Source organism: Gracilinanus agilis, chromosome 1 (assembly GCF_016433145.1).
Source record: "Gracilinanus agilis isolate LMUSP501 chromosome 1, AgileGrace, whole genome shotgun sequence".
Lineage (NCBI taxonomy): Eukaryota > Metazoa > Chordata > Mammalia > Didelphimorphia > Didelphidae > Gracilinanus > Gracilinanus agilis.
Genome location: NC_058130.1, coordinates 52,927,631 through 52,944,165, shown reverse-complemented (window position 1 = coordinate 52,944,165; position 16,535 = coordinate 52,927,631). Strand labels below are relative to the sequence as shown.

Below are 16,535 nucleotides of genomic sequence, written 5' to 3'. Positions count from 1 at the left end.
TATTTAAATAAAATCCTTACCTGCCATCTTAGAATCAATACTGTGTATTAGTTCCAAGGCAGAAGACTGGTAAGGGCTAGGCAATGGGGGTCAAGTGACTTGCCCAGGGTCACACAGCTGGGAAGTGTCTGAGGCCAGATTTGAACCTAGGACCTCCTGTCTCTAGGCCTGGCTCTCAATCCACTGAGCCACCCAGCTGTCCCCAGCTTAGTACATTCTAATGGGAGACAATACACACATGGGAAGGATTTGGTATTTGAAAACTTACAAGTCAAGACTTTACCACTAAGCACTTTATGACTTTGGACAAGTCAGTTTCTCCATTTCCTTCTCTGTAGAGTTGGGGAAATGATGCTTGTATTCTACTGAGGGAGAATGGGAGGAATGTGTTTTATAAAGGTAAAACAGGGAATTGGACACACACACCCCCTACAAAATCTGCCATTATCTCCAGAATCTACTTTCTCTCCCTCCACTGCCAAACCCTCCTCGGATTTCAGAGAGATGACTTCAGAAAACCATCCAGGGGAAGAGGTAAATTTAACAAGAACTGGGGTTATACTCATTTCTCTAGTTTTGTTCCAAAGCCAATGTTTGGCTTAGCGTAGAATGAGGAAATATCATTTCCTTCTTTTAGTCTCCCCCAAACCACCTAAGACCCTAGTGGTTAAAAAAAAACTTGTCTAGCTCAGTTCAAATTAATTTTGTTTACAGGTTATAAATGGAACAATTTATTTGCACTTTACTAATTTTTTTTCTTCCCCCTCCTCTGTTTTAGAGCAAGGAAATTGGGTTACAGATGCATGAAGAGCTGCTGAAAGTGACCAATGAGTTATATACGGTAAGTTTTGCAAATTTTGGGTGGGGAAGGGCTTTTTCGATTTGAGACCAGAATTAGGGAATTGAATGCAAAACCTTGACAAAAAAGTCTTTGTAGAACTTTTCTGTTGTTTCTTGGTTCCTGCTAGCTTTCAGAAGTAAAAAGCTTAAATCTGGGTTTGATGTGGCCCCCAGATTGTAAACCCTTTGAAGGAAGGAAGTTTTGAGTTGCTTATTTACAGTGTTAGTAGCTCAGTGGAACATTTATTTATGTGGAAAGTGTGACCTATATCCATTTATGTTCTAGCAGAGATGGATTTCCCTTGCTACAAGTTTTTTAGACCCCTAGAAATTTTGTGTCATTACTATGTTTTTGTTGCATGTAATATTAATCATCTGTTAAGTTCATACTATGTGTCAGCCACTGTTCTAAGCACAAAGAAAGGCAGCATGTGGCCCCTGCCCTCAAAGAACCCACATTTTAATGAGAGATGACAATAAATATATAAATGAGTGAATGAGTGAATGAATAGGTAGATAAATAAATCTACAAATTCCATATCCCTACCCACATATATGTGGGTGTGGATGTGCATTATTAAATGAAATTTGATGTACTCTTAGAAGTAAAACACTAGTAGTAATGGGGGACAGGAAAATGCCTCCTGCAGAAATTGAGATTTGAACTGAGTCTTGAAGGAGGGCAGGGAACCTAGGAGGCGGAGGTGAAAAGAGAGAACATTCCAGGCAAGGGGAAACAGCAAGTGCAAGGCACAGAGATGAGGGTTACAGTATTGTATTTGAGGAACAACAAGGAGGCCAGTGTCGCTAAATTAGAGAATATATGAGGGAAGCAAAGTATAAGAAGACCAGAAGGACTCAGTTTATGAAGGACTTAGGAGTCAAACAGAGAGTTTTAGATTTGATCATGAGAGTGTTAGGGGAGCCACTGGAGTTTACTGGGTAGGGGATGATGTGTTTAGACCTGAGCTTTAGAAAGATCAATTTGGCAGCTTAGTGGAGAAGAGATTGGAGTGGAAAAAGACCTGAGATAACCAGCCAAAAGTCTCTTGTGATAGTTCAGTCATGAGGTGATGGAGGTCTGTTACCAGGTAGCAGATGTATCGGTAGAGAGAAAGGAATGAAAATGGGAGATATTCCACAGGAGGAAGTGACAAGACTTGATAACCGATTGGATATGTGTGGGGAGATGAATAAGGAGCCAAGGATGATTCCAAGGTTGCAAGTTCCCCAAGTTCCCCTAGGGGATTGGGAGAATAGTGGTTTTTCCAAAGTGAAAAGATATTTTGGAAGAGGGTAGGGTTTTGGGGGAAAGAAGATGAATTCTGTTTTGGACTTGTTGAATTTGAGATGCTTTAAGGATATCCAGGACATGACATCCAAAATGCCTTTGGTGATATAGGATTGTGGGTCAAAAGAATTGGGTATATAGATCTAGGAATCATCTACATAGAGTTGCTAATTGAATGCATGGGATTTGATAAGATGTCCGAATAAGACAGAATTGGAGGAGGAGAGAAAAGAGCCCAAACAGAGACTTGAAGGACACCCATAGTTAATGGACATGATGGATGAAGACTCAGCAAAGGAAATATCAGACAGATAGGAAAAGAACCAGGAGAGAGCAGTATCACAAAAACCTAGAGAGAGGAGAAAACATTCTGGAGAAGAGTATGATTGATTGCACTTAATAATTGAAATGAATATTTATTGAGTTGAAATTTTGTGGTTTTAATTTCCCCTTTATTTTCCTGGTAGTATCAGCCATAGGGTTGTATAAATAATGTGGGGTGTAGAGGCAGAAGAATTGGGTTCAAATCCTGCCTCTCATAGGTACTCCCCATGTAATTCTGGGATAAGTTGTTTAAATTCTAAGTGCCTCTAGAACCTAACTACTAAATCAGTCTGGTTGTCCTTCTTTCCACGAGTGTTGATGGACAGAGTTCCCACAATAGAATTTCTCCACAGTAACAAAAACATAGATTCTTTGGGTATTCCATATTTGTTGTAGCTATTATCAGTGTTATGAGGAGTTTGTGGACAGAATGCTGGACTTGGGGTGAAAACCAGTGTCTGATATTTACTAGCTATGAGCCCAGCTAGCTATGATCGAGTCACTCTTTTAAAGACTCTTAAATTTTAGACAGGTAGTTGAGTATTGACTAGCAGTAAAACCTTATGGAAAAATCAAAGGTGAGTTGTATTCTTGTTTCAGCAACTAAAGGGAAAGGGAAAGGGAAAGGTTGTGAACTCAGCCTCTTGAGTGAGTAAGACTCCTAGTAGATGAATGCCTAAAGATAATAAGTCAAGGAAACAGGGTGGGTAAATTCTCTGGGGCTTGTTGGGAAAGGAGAAAAGGAGGCCAAACAGGAAAGAACAGAGATATGACTTCTGGGTATTTCTACTGATAGGGAGTCCTGTTTCCATGCCTTATCTATAAAATGTAGGCTGGAATCCCCACTTGGAGGAGATAATAGAGTCAAGCAGAATCTCAGAATTTGAGAAATGGGAGGGGATCTTAGCATCTGTCCAGTCAAACCCACACACAGAAAGTGATTGTCCAGCTTCTCCTTGAAGATCTCCAAGGAGAAGCCCATGGCTTTTTGAGTCAGTTTTTTCTACTTTTGGAGAGCACTAATGGGAATTTTTTCCTGACATCAAACCTTAATTGGTTTCTTTGCAACTTCTACTCATTGCTTCTGGTCCTGCCCTCTGGGACTAAACAGAACAAGTCTTACCATTGTCAGAGGATTCTGGTCCATGCCAGGTCTGTGGATCATGGACAGCCTACTCTACCCGATTCACACCTCTGCAAGGATGCTTGGTAGCCTGCTTCTGGGCATGTGAAATAGAGGGCCCTGCTTTCTATTTTAGAGCAGTTTTGGGTATTCTGTGAACATGACCTTTGTAGTTCCTGTGTGGGAAGAGGTGCTTCTCGATGAACTTCCAAGCTGGAACTGAGTGTGTATCCAAAGAGCCCTGACCACTCAATCTCTCCTCTCTTCCTAGTTGCATTCATGAACGTCTGTGGGCCTCCAGGTGGGAAAGGGCCTTGGGTCCTCCTCTCATCTGAAGACTTTATAAAGCCAGGGAGCATATGTGGCCAGCCTCTAGGCAAGCCTGGGACTGAGACTGGGCTCCCTCTGGCTTATATCTTCTTTCCTTTGGATTCTTCAGGCCTCATGAGATCTTAAAAGATCAGGAGTTTCTGTTAGCTAAGTTCAAGGGACCCAACATGCTAATGTGTGTATGGTGTGGGAAAGTAAGTTCCATCCCACTATACCTCTCATGTCTGCCTTGAGTCTTCTCTGCTCTAGGATTTCTTAAACTAATGTTAAACTTACATGGGTGCAGGGCCTTTGACCGTTCTGGTCACCCTCCTTTGGACATTCTCCAGCCTATCTGTGTCTTTCCTGCTGAAGCTTTAATGATCAGAACTGAAGACAATATTCTAGATGAATTCTGATGAGAGGAGAGTATGGTGGGACTATCAGCCCTCCATCCATCCTGATTCCTGGAAGCTGGCTTCTCTTAATGCAGCCCAAGATGGCATTTGAGTTTTTGGCTGCCACCTCAAGCTGTTATTGAACGTATGGTCTTCTAGAACCCCCAGTTCTGTTTCAGAATAAAGACTTCTTTCCTGTCTGACAAAAGGATTGGCCCAAGGACTAGACTGATACTGGAATGAAAAGTATGCATTTTGGTTGGATATCCTTGAAAAGTGTGGAACCGATAATATAATTGTAGATCTGGAATTTTTCTTAATTATAGCAAGCATCTGTCACTCCCCTTCATGACACAGGTTCCTATAAGCTTGATCTAGGGCAGGAGTTCTTGACATGGTATCTATAAACTTAAAAAATTCCTAACTGTATTACAACATAATGGATTTTATTTGCAATCTTAGGTATTTGTTCATTAAAAAAAACTTTACCCTTGCGTGATTTCACTTGTATAACTGATATATTGCTTGTCTTCTCAGTGGGTAGGGGGGTGGAGAGATTTTGAAGCTGAGAATTTAAAAAAATAATTCAGGGTGAGGGAAATCTATTATTCTGAAATTGTAGCTTTCACCAGACTGCTAAAGGGGCCCATCACACACAAAAATAGTTAGGAACTCCTAGTCTAGCATTTAAAATGAATGCTATTCATCTTGTTACTCTGACCTCACCCAGAACTCCAGGCAAATTCTGAAACTTAGCTTGTCTCATTTCCCTTTAAGACTCTCTTCCCCTACTTGTGCATGACCCGAAAGGGAATACACTCTCATTATTTTACTGCAAGAAATTGCAATTACAAAGTCACAGTAATAAAACCAGAAGCAGTGCCTTGATGTTCAGGGAAAGGGTCAGCCATCTCCATGCTCAGCAGTTGTTAATGACTGAGTTCACAGCTTTGCTTTTCCCAGGGGACCAGATGTTCCCAGAAGTCCCTAGTAGAGGGGAATTATCACAGTCTTAGAGCAGTGGAATATATTATCTCACAACACCTTACATGGTTCATTAAGCAGTTTATCAGAGGACTCAGTGAGAAGCCATCTTTTTTTTTTTTTTGTATTGACACTGAAAAAAACCTTTATTAAGTGCCCACTATGTGCCAAATTTTATGCTAAGCTCTAGGGAGACACATTAAAAAATGACACAATTCCTGCTCTTAATGAACTCACATTCTAAATCAAGGGGACAGCACAGCTACACACCGAGAGTAGATGGAAGGATGTGGGGTAGTTATAGGGCAGATGGTAAGGACCAACAGTCTTCAGGGTACATTGACTGATCAAATGGAAATGCTTAAGAGTGTGGAGAGAGTGGAGTTATTGCAGGGGAGATAATAAGGCCCTTTCCCCCTCTTAGCTGATGCTGACCCTGTATTGCCTTTCTTTGGGGAGATAGACTCATTACATGGTAGCTCCAGAACTGGGAGGAAGATTGGGATATGGAGTAGAACCTTCTGCTGAGCATGTTCACATGGGGTCCTTGGGATGGACATGTCTTCAAAATCCCAGTTTAACAATTTACCTTCTTCTCTAGCTGGGCTTTTGCATGTCTTTGGCATCTCCAGATGCTGGCAGCAATGGCTTCTGATCCCGAATGCCTGAAAGAAGCATCTTCTCCCTCACAGACCTCTGTCCCATCAGTCTACCTCTCATGAAATCCTGGGGTGTCCTGGGGTACAGTTGCTCAGCAGTTTAGCCTCTGTTTTTAAATCTCCACTCAGTGCGATAATTAGCAATGTTCCCATCACTTTACAGTTTGGATTGTTTCACCTCAGCCCCCTCTGTTTCTGTTTCTGGAATGGGAAGAAGCAGGTGGAAATCAGAAGAATTCAAAGGAAATATCTGCTGCCATAAACAGGGCTACATTCATAATAGAAAGGGTTGGACCAGATCTCTGAGGCTCTTGGCAGCTCTGTGGCTTTATGAAAAGAAGCCACCACTCATCATACTCACCATCCCCTTCCCATTCATCAGAGTGCTAGTACCATGGTTACCTATTGAAGCTCATTGCGTGCTCATCAGCGATGCTGCCAGCGTGGCAGGTAAGACATACCCGACTGCTCCGTTCTCAAGAAGAAGTGATCTTCCAGCTCAGCTCTACTGTAAGCCTGAAGCCTGGCTTAACATATTTAGGGGGTCGGTGGGAAGGAGCAGTGGGACTCTGAAGTGGAGTCTGGGGGAGATGGAAGGAAGATCTCAGCAGCTCTTGTTCCCGTCTCTTCACACATTCTCTCTCCCTCCCTGCCTCCCTTCTGTGAAGCCAAGAAGAGTGTGGGAGGGCTCAGATCTGGGTTACAGCTGTGCTGCCTACACGACTATTCACATCGACATCACACACTCTCCAAGGTTTTCTGCTGTTGTATATAGTCCTTTCACTGCACATTTGTGAGCCAAGCAGCAATTCAGTCCAGTTCAGTAAGTATTTGTTGAGCATGTACTATGCTGGGTGGTATGGATTAGAAAATCATCATAAGAACGATATAATTGGAAGGGGCACTGGAATGAGGCAAAAACAACCAAAAGCAACCCCAAATTCCATTGGATTGGAAGTAAATGGACTTGATTCTTCATCTTTAACAGGACAACAGAGTGACATGACTCAGACAATTATTTAGACAATTCACTACTCTGGACCTCTTTTTCCTCATCTCTAAAAAATGAAGAGATTAGATTAGATGATTTCTAAGTTCCTTTTTAGTTCTGTATCTTAGTATTTGGTCCAAGCTCCTCCTTGTCTAGGAAACACAGGAAACATCCACGCTCGTGTAAAACTTATGATTTAGTTTCTTTTTTGTTCAATTGTTTTTGGTCATCTTTGTGACCTCATTTGGGGTTTCTTTGGCAAAGATTCTAGAGTAGTTTGACATCTCCTTCTCTAGCTTATTTTACAGATGAGGGAGGAAACAGAGGCAAAGGGAACGAAGTGATTTGCCTAGCTTCACACAGCTAATATGTGTTTGAAGCTGGATTTGAAGTCAGGCCTTCCTGGCTCCAGACTTAAAGCTCTTTTCTCTCCGCTATCTAGTAGAGGAAGATAAGAATATAATCCTTGTGCTCAATATTCTGGTTAATTTGCCTTTGTCAAGGTAGAACCTATGAACTCGGTTATTTTGCAGTCCCCAAAGAGTGGCCACAAGCTCTCCTCAAACGTATTTGGTGTCCCAGATTTCAAAACAGAATTCTTAATTTATTCAGTAATAGACACAACTGATTCAATACCCCAAGCCCATCAGAAGTCAAGAGATCTCTCCCTTCCAACAATCTCATTCCTTGGGGACAGGCAGTCCCCTCATGATTTGATAAAGAAGTATGCTGAGGCCAGCTTTTGAGAGCTCATTGTTAAATTTTCAGTGTGAGCTTTCATACTCTGGAATCACTATAAATCAAAAAGCTTGATTTATTCTTTTGCTGAGTGTCTAGCCTTAAGAAAGCATTAATAATGTAGATTAAATTTAAAAGTATATATACACGCATCCAGCCCTAACCGAACCAGATTGTTAAACATTTACCAGCACAGCCCTGTTTTGCTCTATCAACTTTGCTCAAATTCTTCTGGAGTGCTATTGAAAGCCCAGGGAATAAACTCATCATCAGACTGGATGCCTGGTGCCTAGGGGTTTCTTCTTCTCCTCCTCCTCACCACCGCTGGCATTTATAAAATGCTTTCAGGTTCACAAAGTACTTTTATATATCCATTATCTCATTTGAGCTTCACAACACCTTTGCTTAAGATCTTGTCTAGGTGGGAGCCTAGAAAGGAGAGAGATCCAGAACCTCATGGTACTGTTATGTATGAAGTTGTTCATTTGCTGGCGGATTGCCTCTAATGGCTGATCTCCAAACAAGCCTCCATTCCCTAAAGATGTTGTGGATTCCTTCAAGCCTTCTGGTCTGTGTTGTGTTCATCTCTGCTTTGTTACATCCCACTCTTTGGCTCCCTTCTAGTTGGGGTTAGTTATTCCCCTCCAGGTTATAATCCTGGAATGGCCAGCCATATGCTTTTATAGGTCCCAAGCTTAGTGTATGCTAATCTTTACGGTATTGAGTGCCACCATCTTATTTCAGCCTTTGGTTGGATGACATCTATGTCCTACTCAGACACAAACTCTACTCTTTACAAAAGGGCTTTGTACTTGTGCCAACACTCTTTTCTTGGGCTACTCAGAGGAGTAAACTAAAAGAAAAAAGTAACTCCTTATTTTCTTCTGAGTTGGTTTATGGTGAGTTTGGAAGTATTCACTGCCTCTTCTCATCATTTGCTTGAATGATACACCCTCAGCTTGTGCTATTTCCTTCCACTGGGTCTTTTGAGGTTTAGAAAGACACTCCCACTCTCCATTTTTCTTGCCATATCCTATCTTTCTCTAGTGGTTTAGGTTATGTAAAATAGCAGAGCCCAGACATACAGTCTAATATTCTTTTTCCATGGAAAAAAGCTAAAAGAAACCCACCAGGAAATACCACAAAGCTACCTATTCAGGCCAAGTTATCTCCTTTAGCTGAGAGTATCTTTAGAGAGATCAGGCAAAAGAGCATCCTAGAGCTTGTGCCAAATTTCACCTGAGGACCGCTACTAGAAACATTTCCAAATGATGAAAAGCCCCTTTGTGTCCAGTGTTGCAGTCTATACCTCCCTCTTCCCCCTTCCTACCCCCCCCCCATATACAATGTGGCTAATTAATCTTGCAATAAGCTCCTCAGGACACAGCTGTAGTGTCTTGCTTTCAAAGCACAGTGCCATGGCATGACATGGGGACAATATGACTTTGTTCCAGCCTCACAAAGGGTGGGTAAAGTCACAGATCCAGCAGCAGCTTAGTGCAGGTAGATATTCATTATTGTTCATTAATAAAAGACTTGAAAACAAACATGGTGGTGGTCGTCAGGCGCCTGGGGCCAGGTGTGATAGCTTTGGGCTCCGGGGCAAAGTTTCACAAATGCATGACTCCCTGTCCTGTGTCCCTTAGAGATAATAGCCTGGCTCCTAGGACTGGGGGACTTTCACATCAGGGGATGCTCAGTCTCTCTGCCTTTTCCCTTTGGCATTGCTCTTCATCTTCCCAGAAATTTCCCTATGGACACCATCAGTTTCCTTCTTCTTCTTTCTTTAGCAATTAAATCAGTGCCTGAATGTTTGCTTTAAACATTTGTTCTCCTGTTCCTGGGCTTTGTAAACTTAGGACAGAATACCTGGCTTATTGTAGGCACTTAATCAATACTTCTTGAATGAGGAATAAATAAATGAATGAATGAACACAGGATGTTAGAACTCTGAACATAAAGAAAAATGGAAGGGAATAAGCATTTCTATAGTATTTCTATAATATTTATATGCCAGGCACTGTGAGCTAAGTGCTTTTTATAAATATTGCCTCACTTGATCCATGTAACAACACTATGATGTAGGTGCTGTTATCATCCCCTTTTGACAGTTGAGTAAAAGGAGACAAACAGAGGTTAAGTGACTTGCCCAAGGACATACAACTAGAAAGGAACTGAGGCTGGACCTAAATTTACATTTTTTTGACTCCAGGTCCAGTCCCTTCTCTATCCATTGTGTCGTTAGTTTCTTCTAATAATCAGAGCTACCTAGAAAAATATATTTCTTCAGAAAGTAATGAGCTCCCCATCACTGGAAACTTTTAAGCATAGGTTGGATAATTATTTCTCAGGGACATTATAGAAAGGATTCCTATTTGGGAACAGGTTGGACTTGAGGGTTTCTCAAGTCCCTTCCAACTCTGAGATTCTCAGAGATATACTGGGAAAAACACTTATTAGAGGACTAGAACACCTGGGTTCCATGGTATTAACTAGGGGTCACATTAGACAAGGCACTTCTACTCTCTTGGAATCAATTTCTTTATTTGTAAAACTATAGTCTGGGATTGATCATTGATCCCTGAGGCTCTTTCTAACTTTGGAGGATTCTGTGAGTCTCTGAGCTGGACCCTGTAACTAGCCTTGGACAACTGCTTCTAGGTTGGCAGTAGGGACTTTGCGGGGTGACCTCTTTTAATGGGTTCAGGAGAGCTAAAAAGCAAACTCATTTCCACTGCCATGAATTGCAGGAGCATGTCCCATTGTGGTTCATGTTAATGGTGCTGAATTGAGGACTGGATCTCACTTATTTGATCTCAGCTAAAAGGAACAAAGAGTCCTTCTCACCTCCTTGCTCTGGGTGGGCATCAGCCAATGCTTCAGGTCGTGAGGTGGTAACTCCTGTTGGATGGCATCATGGTGCCAGCTCTTTGCTGCTTGTTTCTAGAGTGAGTGTCTAGAGAGGAAGCTTCTGTCCACTTTCACCACTGTCACACGCCAAGGGTCTGAGATGACTCCAGAAGAAAACATTTGTGTTACATGGTGATTTGATATCAGTGACTATCCCAAAATTGTCCGCTCATGAGGAACCGTTATATAGATTATCTGGCATATCTCCTAAATGACTGGCTGTCTTCTTCCTGCATTCTCCTTTCCCAACTCACCATCCATCTGGGGCCATCAGTATCATTTCTATGAATGGCATATAGGTTCATTTCTTCCTTAGCATAAGTTAAACAAGACCAAAAACTTGTTCCATGAATTGTCATTTGGGCAGATATGTATTAAACACACCTGTGGTGCAGCAAGGTTCTTGTTATGGAAGACACAAAGGAAGTAAAAATTCCATCTTTGCCACAGAGAATCAAGGGCGATAAGACTGACTTACGTGAAACTACTCAAGAAATACTAAAGATAATTTACAATCAGGGATGACCTTGTCGATCTTTTGACTTTGGTCCTGTATTTCTTCTCCCTTTCATAACCAAAAGGCCATCTCTCTTTTGCCTAGGAACCAGTATACATTTTGATTCTAAGATGGAATGTAAAGATTTTTAACAATACTTATATACTATAATGGTAAAGAATTCAAAATTAAGGAGATGCCCATTAATTAGGGAATAGCTAAACAAATGATGGTATATTGTATAAGGTGATTTTTGTGCTGTAAGAAATAACAAAAAAAGATACTGTCAAAGAAACCTGGGAAGAAATGTGTGCAATGACCAGAACCTGGAGAATTATGCATTTATTTACCAAATAGGCTGAATGTCCATTTAAACAATAGCAACAGCATAGTAAGGACAAAGAGTTTTGAGAGACTTTCAAATTCATGCAATGACCAACCATGGTACCAAAAGACTGATGATGAAGCATACTTTTTTTTGATTATGGGAGAAGAAAGGACAGAGAGGGAGGCTGAGAGTAGAAGTTTCAAAAAAAGAAAAAGAGTCATTGAAACATGTTTTAGAAATGCCCAGAAGAGAACAGAAGGAATTAAAGACAAACAGGGTAGCTTTGAAAGTTTGAATTGATTATATCCTTTAAAAGAAAGACAGGCTGTACATACTAGAGATTTAGAGATCCTTGGGCAACCCCTTCCCTTCTACTAGAGCTAGGGAAATGTTTATTTTTGTTAATGTTTGTTAAGTGTAGAATTTTTAAAACAGAAAGAAAAAGTATCAGGTATTATGATAAATCTACTAGCCTTTTCCCATTCCTCTGATCTCTGTTCAGTTTTAGACCCTGACCACTCCTTTCTCTTGAATTTTTTTTTCTTCCCTCAGCTGCTCACAGTTTTCTAGTTCTCTTTCTACCTTATTGATAATTCATTGTCAGCCTCCTGTGCAGGACAGTCATCTCCATGTAGATTCATCTCCATGTGGATAACTCCCCCCAATCTTTCCTCTCTCCCATCATCACCTGCTACTGGATTGTTCCATTTGGACCTCTTAAAGGCATCTCAAATTCATTGTGCCCAAAGTGCTTCTCATTGTATTTCCCCTCTAGACTTTCCTAGTTCTCTTGAGGATACCACTAACCTTAGTTCTCATATAGCGGTATCCCCAAATAATAGAGTATTTTTTTAAAAAAATAAAAGGAGGAAGAAGATAAAATTCAATCAGCAAAATCAATCTATAAGCAGAAAAAAATAAAAATATATCCATTGTTTCACACTCAAGAACCTCCCACCTTTGCAAAGTAGTGTGGGGAGTAGGTGTTTTCTTCGTATGTCTTATTTAAGGCTATGCTTTTTCTTTATAATTTTGTAACATTAACTTTCAATCGGTTTGTGGTGGTTGTTCTTTCTGTTTTCATTGTTGTAGTCATTATGCTTGTTGTTTTCTTGGCTCAATTTATGTTTCATTGGTGTTCACATAAGTTTTTCCATTCTTTACTTGATTTTGTTTCTTATAGCCAAATCATATCCCATTACATTCATGTACTACAGTTTATCTAGTCACTCTCCAATCAAAGGATGGCATGCACTTTGTTTTCAATTTTTTTCAACATAGTAGTGGTTTACAAATTTACAAATTTTTGTATGTGTGAGAATTTTCTTTTTTTTCCCCTTTTTATTAATTAGTTTTCTATTACACTAAAATTCCCAGCTATCTCACCCCTTCCCTCCTCCCTGCACTAAAGAAGGCACTATGTGACACAAAAATATGAATATGTAAATCATGTCTTTGTGTTTCTATTTATCAGTTCTTTCTCTGGATGTGGATATTCACAAGTTATTCTTCAAATATTAATTTTGTAGCTGTATATAATGGTCTCTTCATTCGACTCATTTCATTCTTCATACTTTCATGCAGGCCTTTTCAAGTTTTAAGAAAATTAACCTACTTATCATTTCTTACAGCATAGAAGTATTCCATCACAATCATATACCACTATTTGTTTGACTATTCCCCAATTGATGGATGTCCCCTTGATTTCCAGTTCTTTGTCACCAGAAATAATGCCACTATAAATATTTTGGAACATAAAGATTCTTTTCCTTGTTCCTTGATCTCTTTGGGAAACAGACCCAACAGTGGTATTGCTGAATCTAAGGGTATACATACTTTTATATGTATACCCTCTATACTCTTTGGAGATAATTCCAAATTACTTTCCAAAATGGTTGGATCAATTTGCAGTTCCACCAACAGCATATATTAGTGTCCCCACTTTTCTACTTCTTCTCCAACATTTGTCATTTTGCCTTTTTATCATTTTAGTCTATCTGATACATGTGGGATGATATCTCAGAATTGTTTTCATTTGAATTTACCTGATCAATAATGATTTAGAGCATTTTTCATATGTGCTATATATATGGGTTTGATTTTTTTTAAATTAAAAACTCTCTGTTCATATATTTTGACCATTTATCAATTGAGGAATGGCTCATATTCTTAAAAATTTGATAAAGTTCTCTATGTATTTTAGATATGAGACTCTACCCAAGAAACTTTTTATAACTTCCCCCCAATTTTCTGCTTTATTTCTAACTTTGGCTATATTAGTTTTATTTGTGCAAAACTTTTAAAATTTAATGTAATCAAAATTATCCATTTTATATCTCACAATGTTCTCTATCTCTTGTTTACTCATAAATTCTTCTCATCCATAAATCTGATAGGTAGTAATGTTCCCTTTTCTTTCAACTTGCCTATGTCTCCTTTTATATATAGGTCATGTATCCATTTTGATTTTCTCTTAGTCAGTGGTAAAAGATATTGTTCTATATCTTGTTTCTGCCAAATTACTTTATAATTGTCCCAGCAATTTTTACCAAATAGTGAATTCTTATCCACAAAACTCAGATATATACTTTTGTCAAATACAAAGTGACTGTAATCTTTTACTACTGTTCATTGTATATCTGTTCTGCTCCGGTGATCTACCTTTCTGTTTCTTACCAGTACCAAATTGTTTTCACAATTACAGATTTATAATAGAGCTTAAAATCTGGTACTGCTAGATTCCATTCCTTTACATTTTTTATACATTAATTCCTTTGATATTTTTGATGTTCATTCTTCCAAATGAATTTTAAAAAATTTTCTAGCTTAATGAAATAAATTTTTTTGGTAATTTAATTGGGATGGCAGTGAATACATCGATTAGTTTAGGAAGATTGTCAGGGAACTTTCTTCTTATTAATGAAATTTTCTGAGTATCTGTCTAATAGTGAAACTCTGTCAGAGTGTTTAGATATTAGTATATCCCCTTTTTAATATATACTTCATACAGTTGCCACTTGAAAATATATTATCTCCTACTCCATATTGCTCTGTCTTCTCCACAAAAATAATATGATCTATTTCATCAAAAACTTTGATAAAATCCACCTAAACTGTAACCACAGGACTCCCCTGACCTAACAGTTTATTACCTCTCCCAAAAAAGGAAATGAAGTGAGTTTGATGTAACCTGCTATTGTAGAAGCCAAACTGGCTTTTTGTAATCACGTCTTCCCTTTTGAGATATTCACTAACTGTCTCTTTAATGATATGTTCTAGAATTTTTTCTGAAATTAAATTCAAGGTGATTAGTCCATAGATTTCAGACCCTCTTCTGTTCCTTTTAGTGAAAACTGGGACAACATTTTGTCCTTTTTTGACCTTGTGGCATCCCTCCTGTTTCCTGTGAGCTTGTTGTCTCATGCCAAGCTTAGTATTGTTTCATTTTTCCTCCTTTGTTGCTTTTTGCTATTTTCTGGGAAAAATACTGCTTTGAACCTTTTACCATATTTCACTATATCATATTACAAATGATTTTGTTTTGCCTTGCCTTTTTTCTCTATTAGGCCTCTCTACTTGGCAAAGAAATTGTGTTTGCTGAATTGAGATAGTTTCTGAATTCTTTAGATTTTGTTGTTGTGGCTATTTTACATTGGTTAAACTTCTCTAAAAATGATGATAATCAGACTTTTCTCATTTCTCAATAAACAGATTGTTTAAATAGTTCAGGCTAGAGTTATAATTGAATATAGTACCTTCTCCCAATTTTTATTCTTCTTTAAACTTTGGTATTGATTTTTACCTTTGTTGTTTCCAATTAATGAATTGATTGCATATAGATTCCCATATGATTCCTCAATAACCAGTTATTTATTTTCTGTCTGTATAAAATAGTTTTCATATTTTGGAATGTCCAGTAGTAGTCACGTCTGGTGCCTCCCAACTCTTTTTTAAAAAAAGAATGTCAATATGATACCTGTTGTTTTTGCCATATGTAGGTATATTTTATATATATGTATATTTATATATATATATTTATTATATATATATAGTTTGATATATAGATATATGTAGCAACACATTTGGAAACATGTTGACATATATACTTTCAGCCAAATCATTAATAAAATGGAGGTATGTTGATCTTGTGTTCTCATTTCTCATCCCTTTATCTTCCTTGGACCAAAGTGTCCCTCCATGACACTCTCACCACCACCACCACCCCCAGCTATTTTTTTTTCTGGTTCATCTACCAACTATTGTATATTGATTTATAGACTTTCTCAGGTTTGATTTGGCTTGTGTACACAAGGTACAATAACCACAGAAGAGATGTTGAATTACTTTAGTTAAGGATTTAAGTAAAGGTTAATTACTATTAAGTGGCACTCTCTTATATTTAGATTACTTCTTGGGTTATTTAATTCATAAATTCTTATTTAAGTAAAAAAAAGGATGAAGGTACTTGTCATATCCTAGAAGTTTTGGGGGTCCAGAGGACCTCTTTGTAAAGGTTCCAGAAAAGAGAGAGGACAAGTCCCAGACCCATGGAAAGAGGATGAATTAATCTGGATTGATCCTCTCCCAAATGCAATCTCCTTCTTCATAGCTCTTGTGTATTGCTTTCCCTATTAAATTCTAAGCTGTTAGAGGTCAGGGTCTGCATAAAGCAATGTTTTTTCATTCCTTCCTTTTCTCCTCATTGTTGAATAGAGCACAGTTAATGACACATCCCTGGTGACTCCTACTGTAATTACATGATCGTTGGCTTTAGCCCTAGAAGGGACTTTAGAGAGAAACTAGTTTAACTTCTTTATTTTATAGAAGAAACTGAGGCCAGAAAAGTAAATTGGGTTACTTAAATAGGTGGCAAAGAGTAGAGTTTTATATTCAAGCCTCAGTCCCCTGATTCTAAATCCAAGTGATCATTCATAGCTATTGTTAATAGCTAATAAATATATAATACTTTCAGGTTTATAAAGCCTTTACATATATTATCTCATTGGATCCTTTAAAGTACCCTGTAAAACAGGTGCTATTATTATCCCCCTTTTACAGGTGAGACTACTGAGATTAAGTGACTTGTTCAGGGTTACACAGTTAAGAGGCAAGAGTCCACTGAACCACCTAGATGCCTAGATGTT

The 16,535-nt window shown here is 38.8% G+C and overlaps 1 protein-coding gene across 2 annotated transcripts in view; it reads left to right on the top strand.

Annotated features, from left to right (window-relative positions):
- The window catches only part of SRGAP3 (SLIT-ROBO Rho GTPase activating protein 3), a 288,364-nt gene that overhangs the window by 176,607 nt on the left and 95,222 nt on the right, over positions 1–16,535 (top strand). For both annotated transcript variants that reach the window (XM_044663395.1, XM_044663310.1), the window contains exon 4: positions 779–841. In XM_044663395.1, the coding sequence (XP_044519330.1) occupies positions 779–841 (63 nt within the window). The remainder of the gene's footprint in view (positions 1–778; positions 842–16,535) is intronic.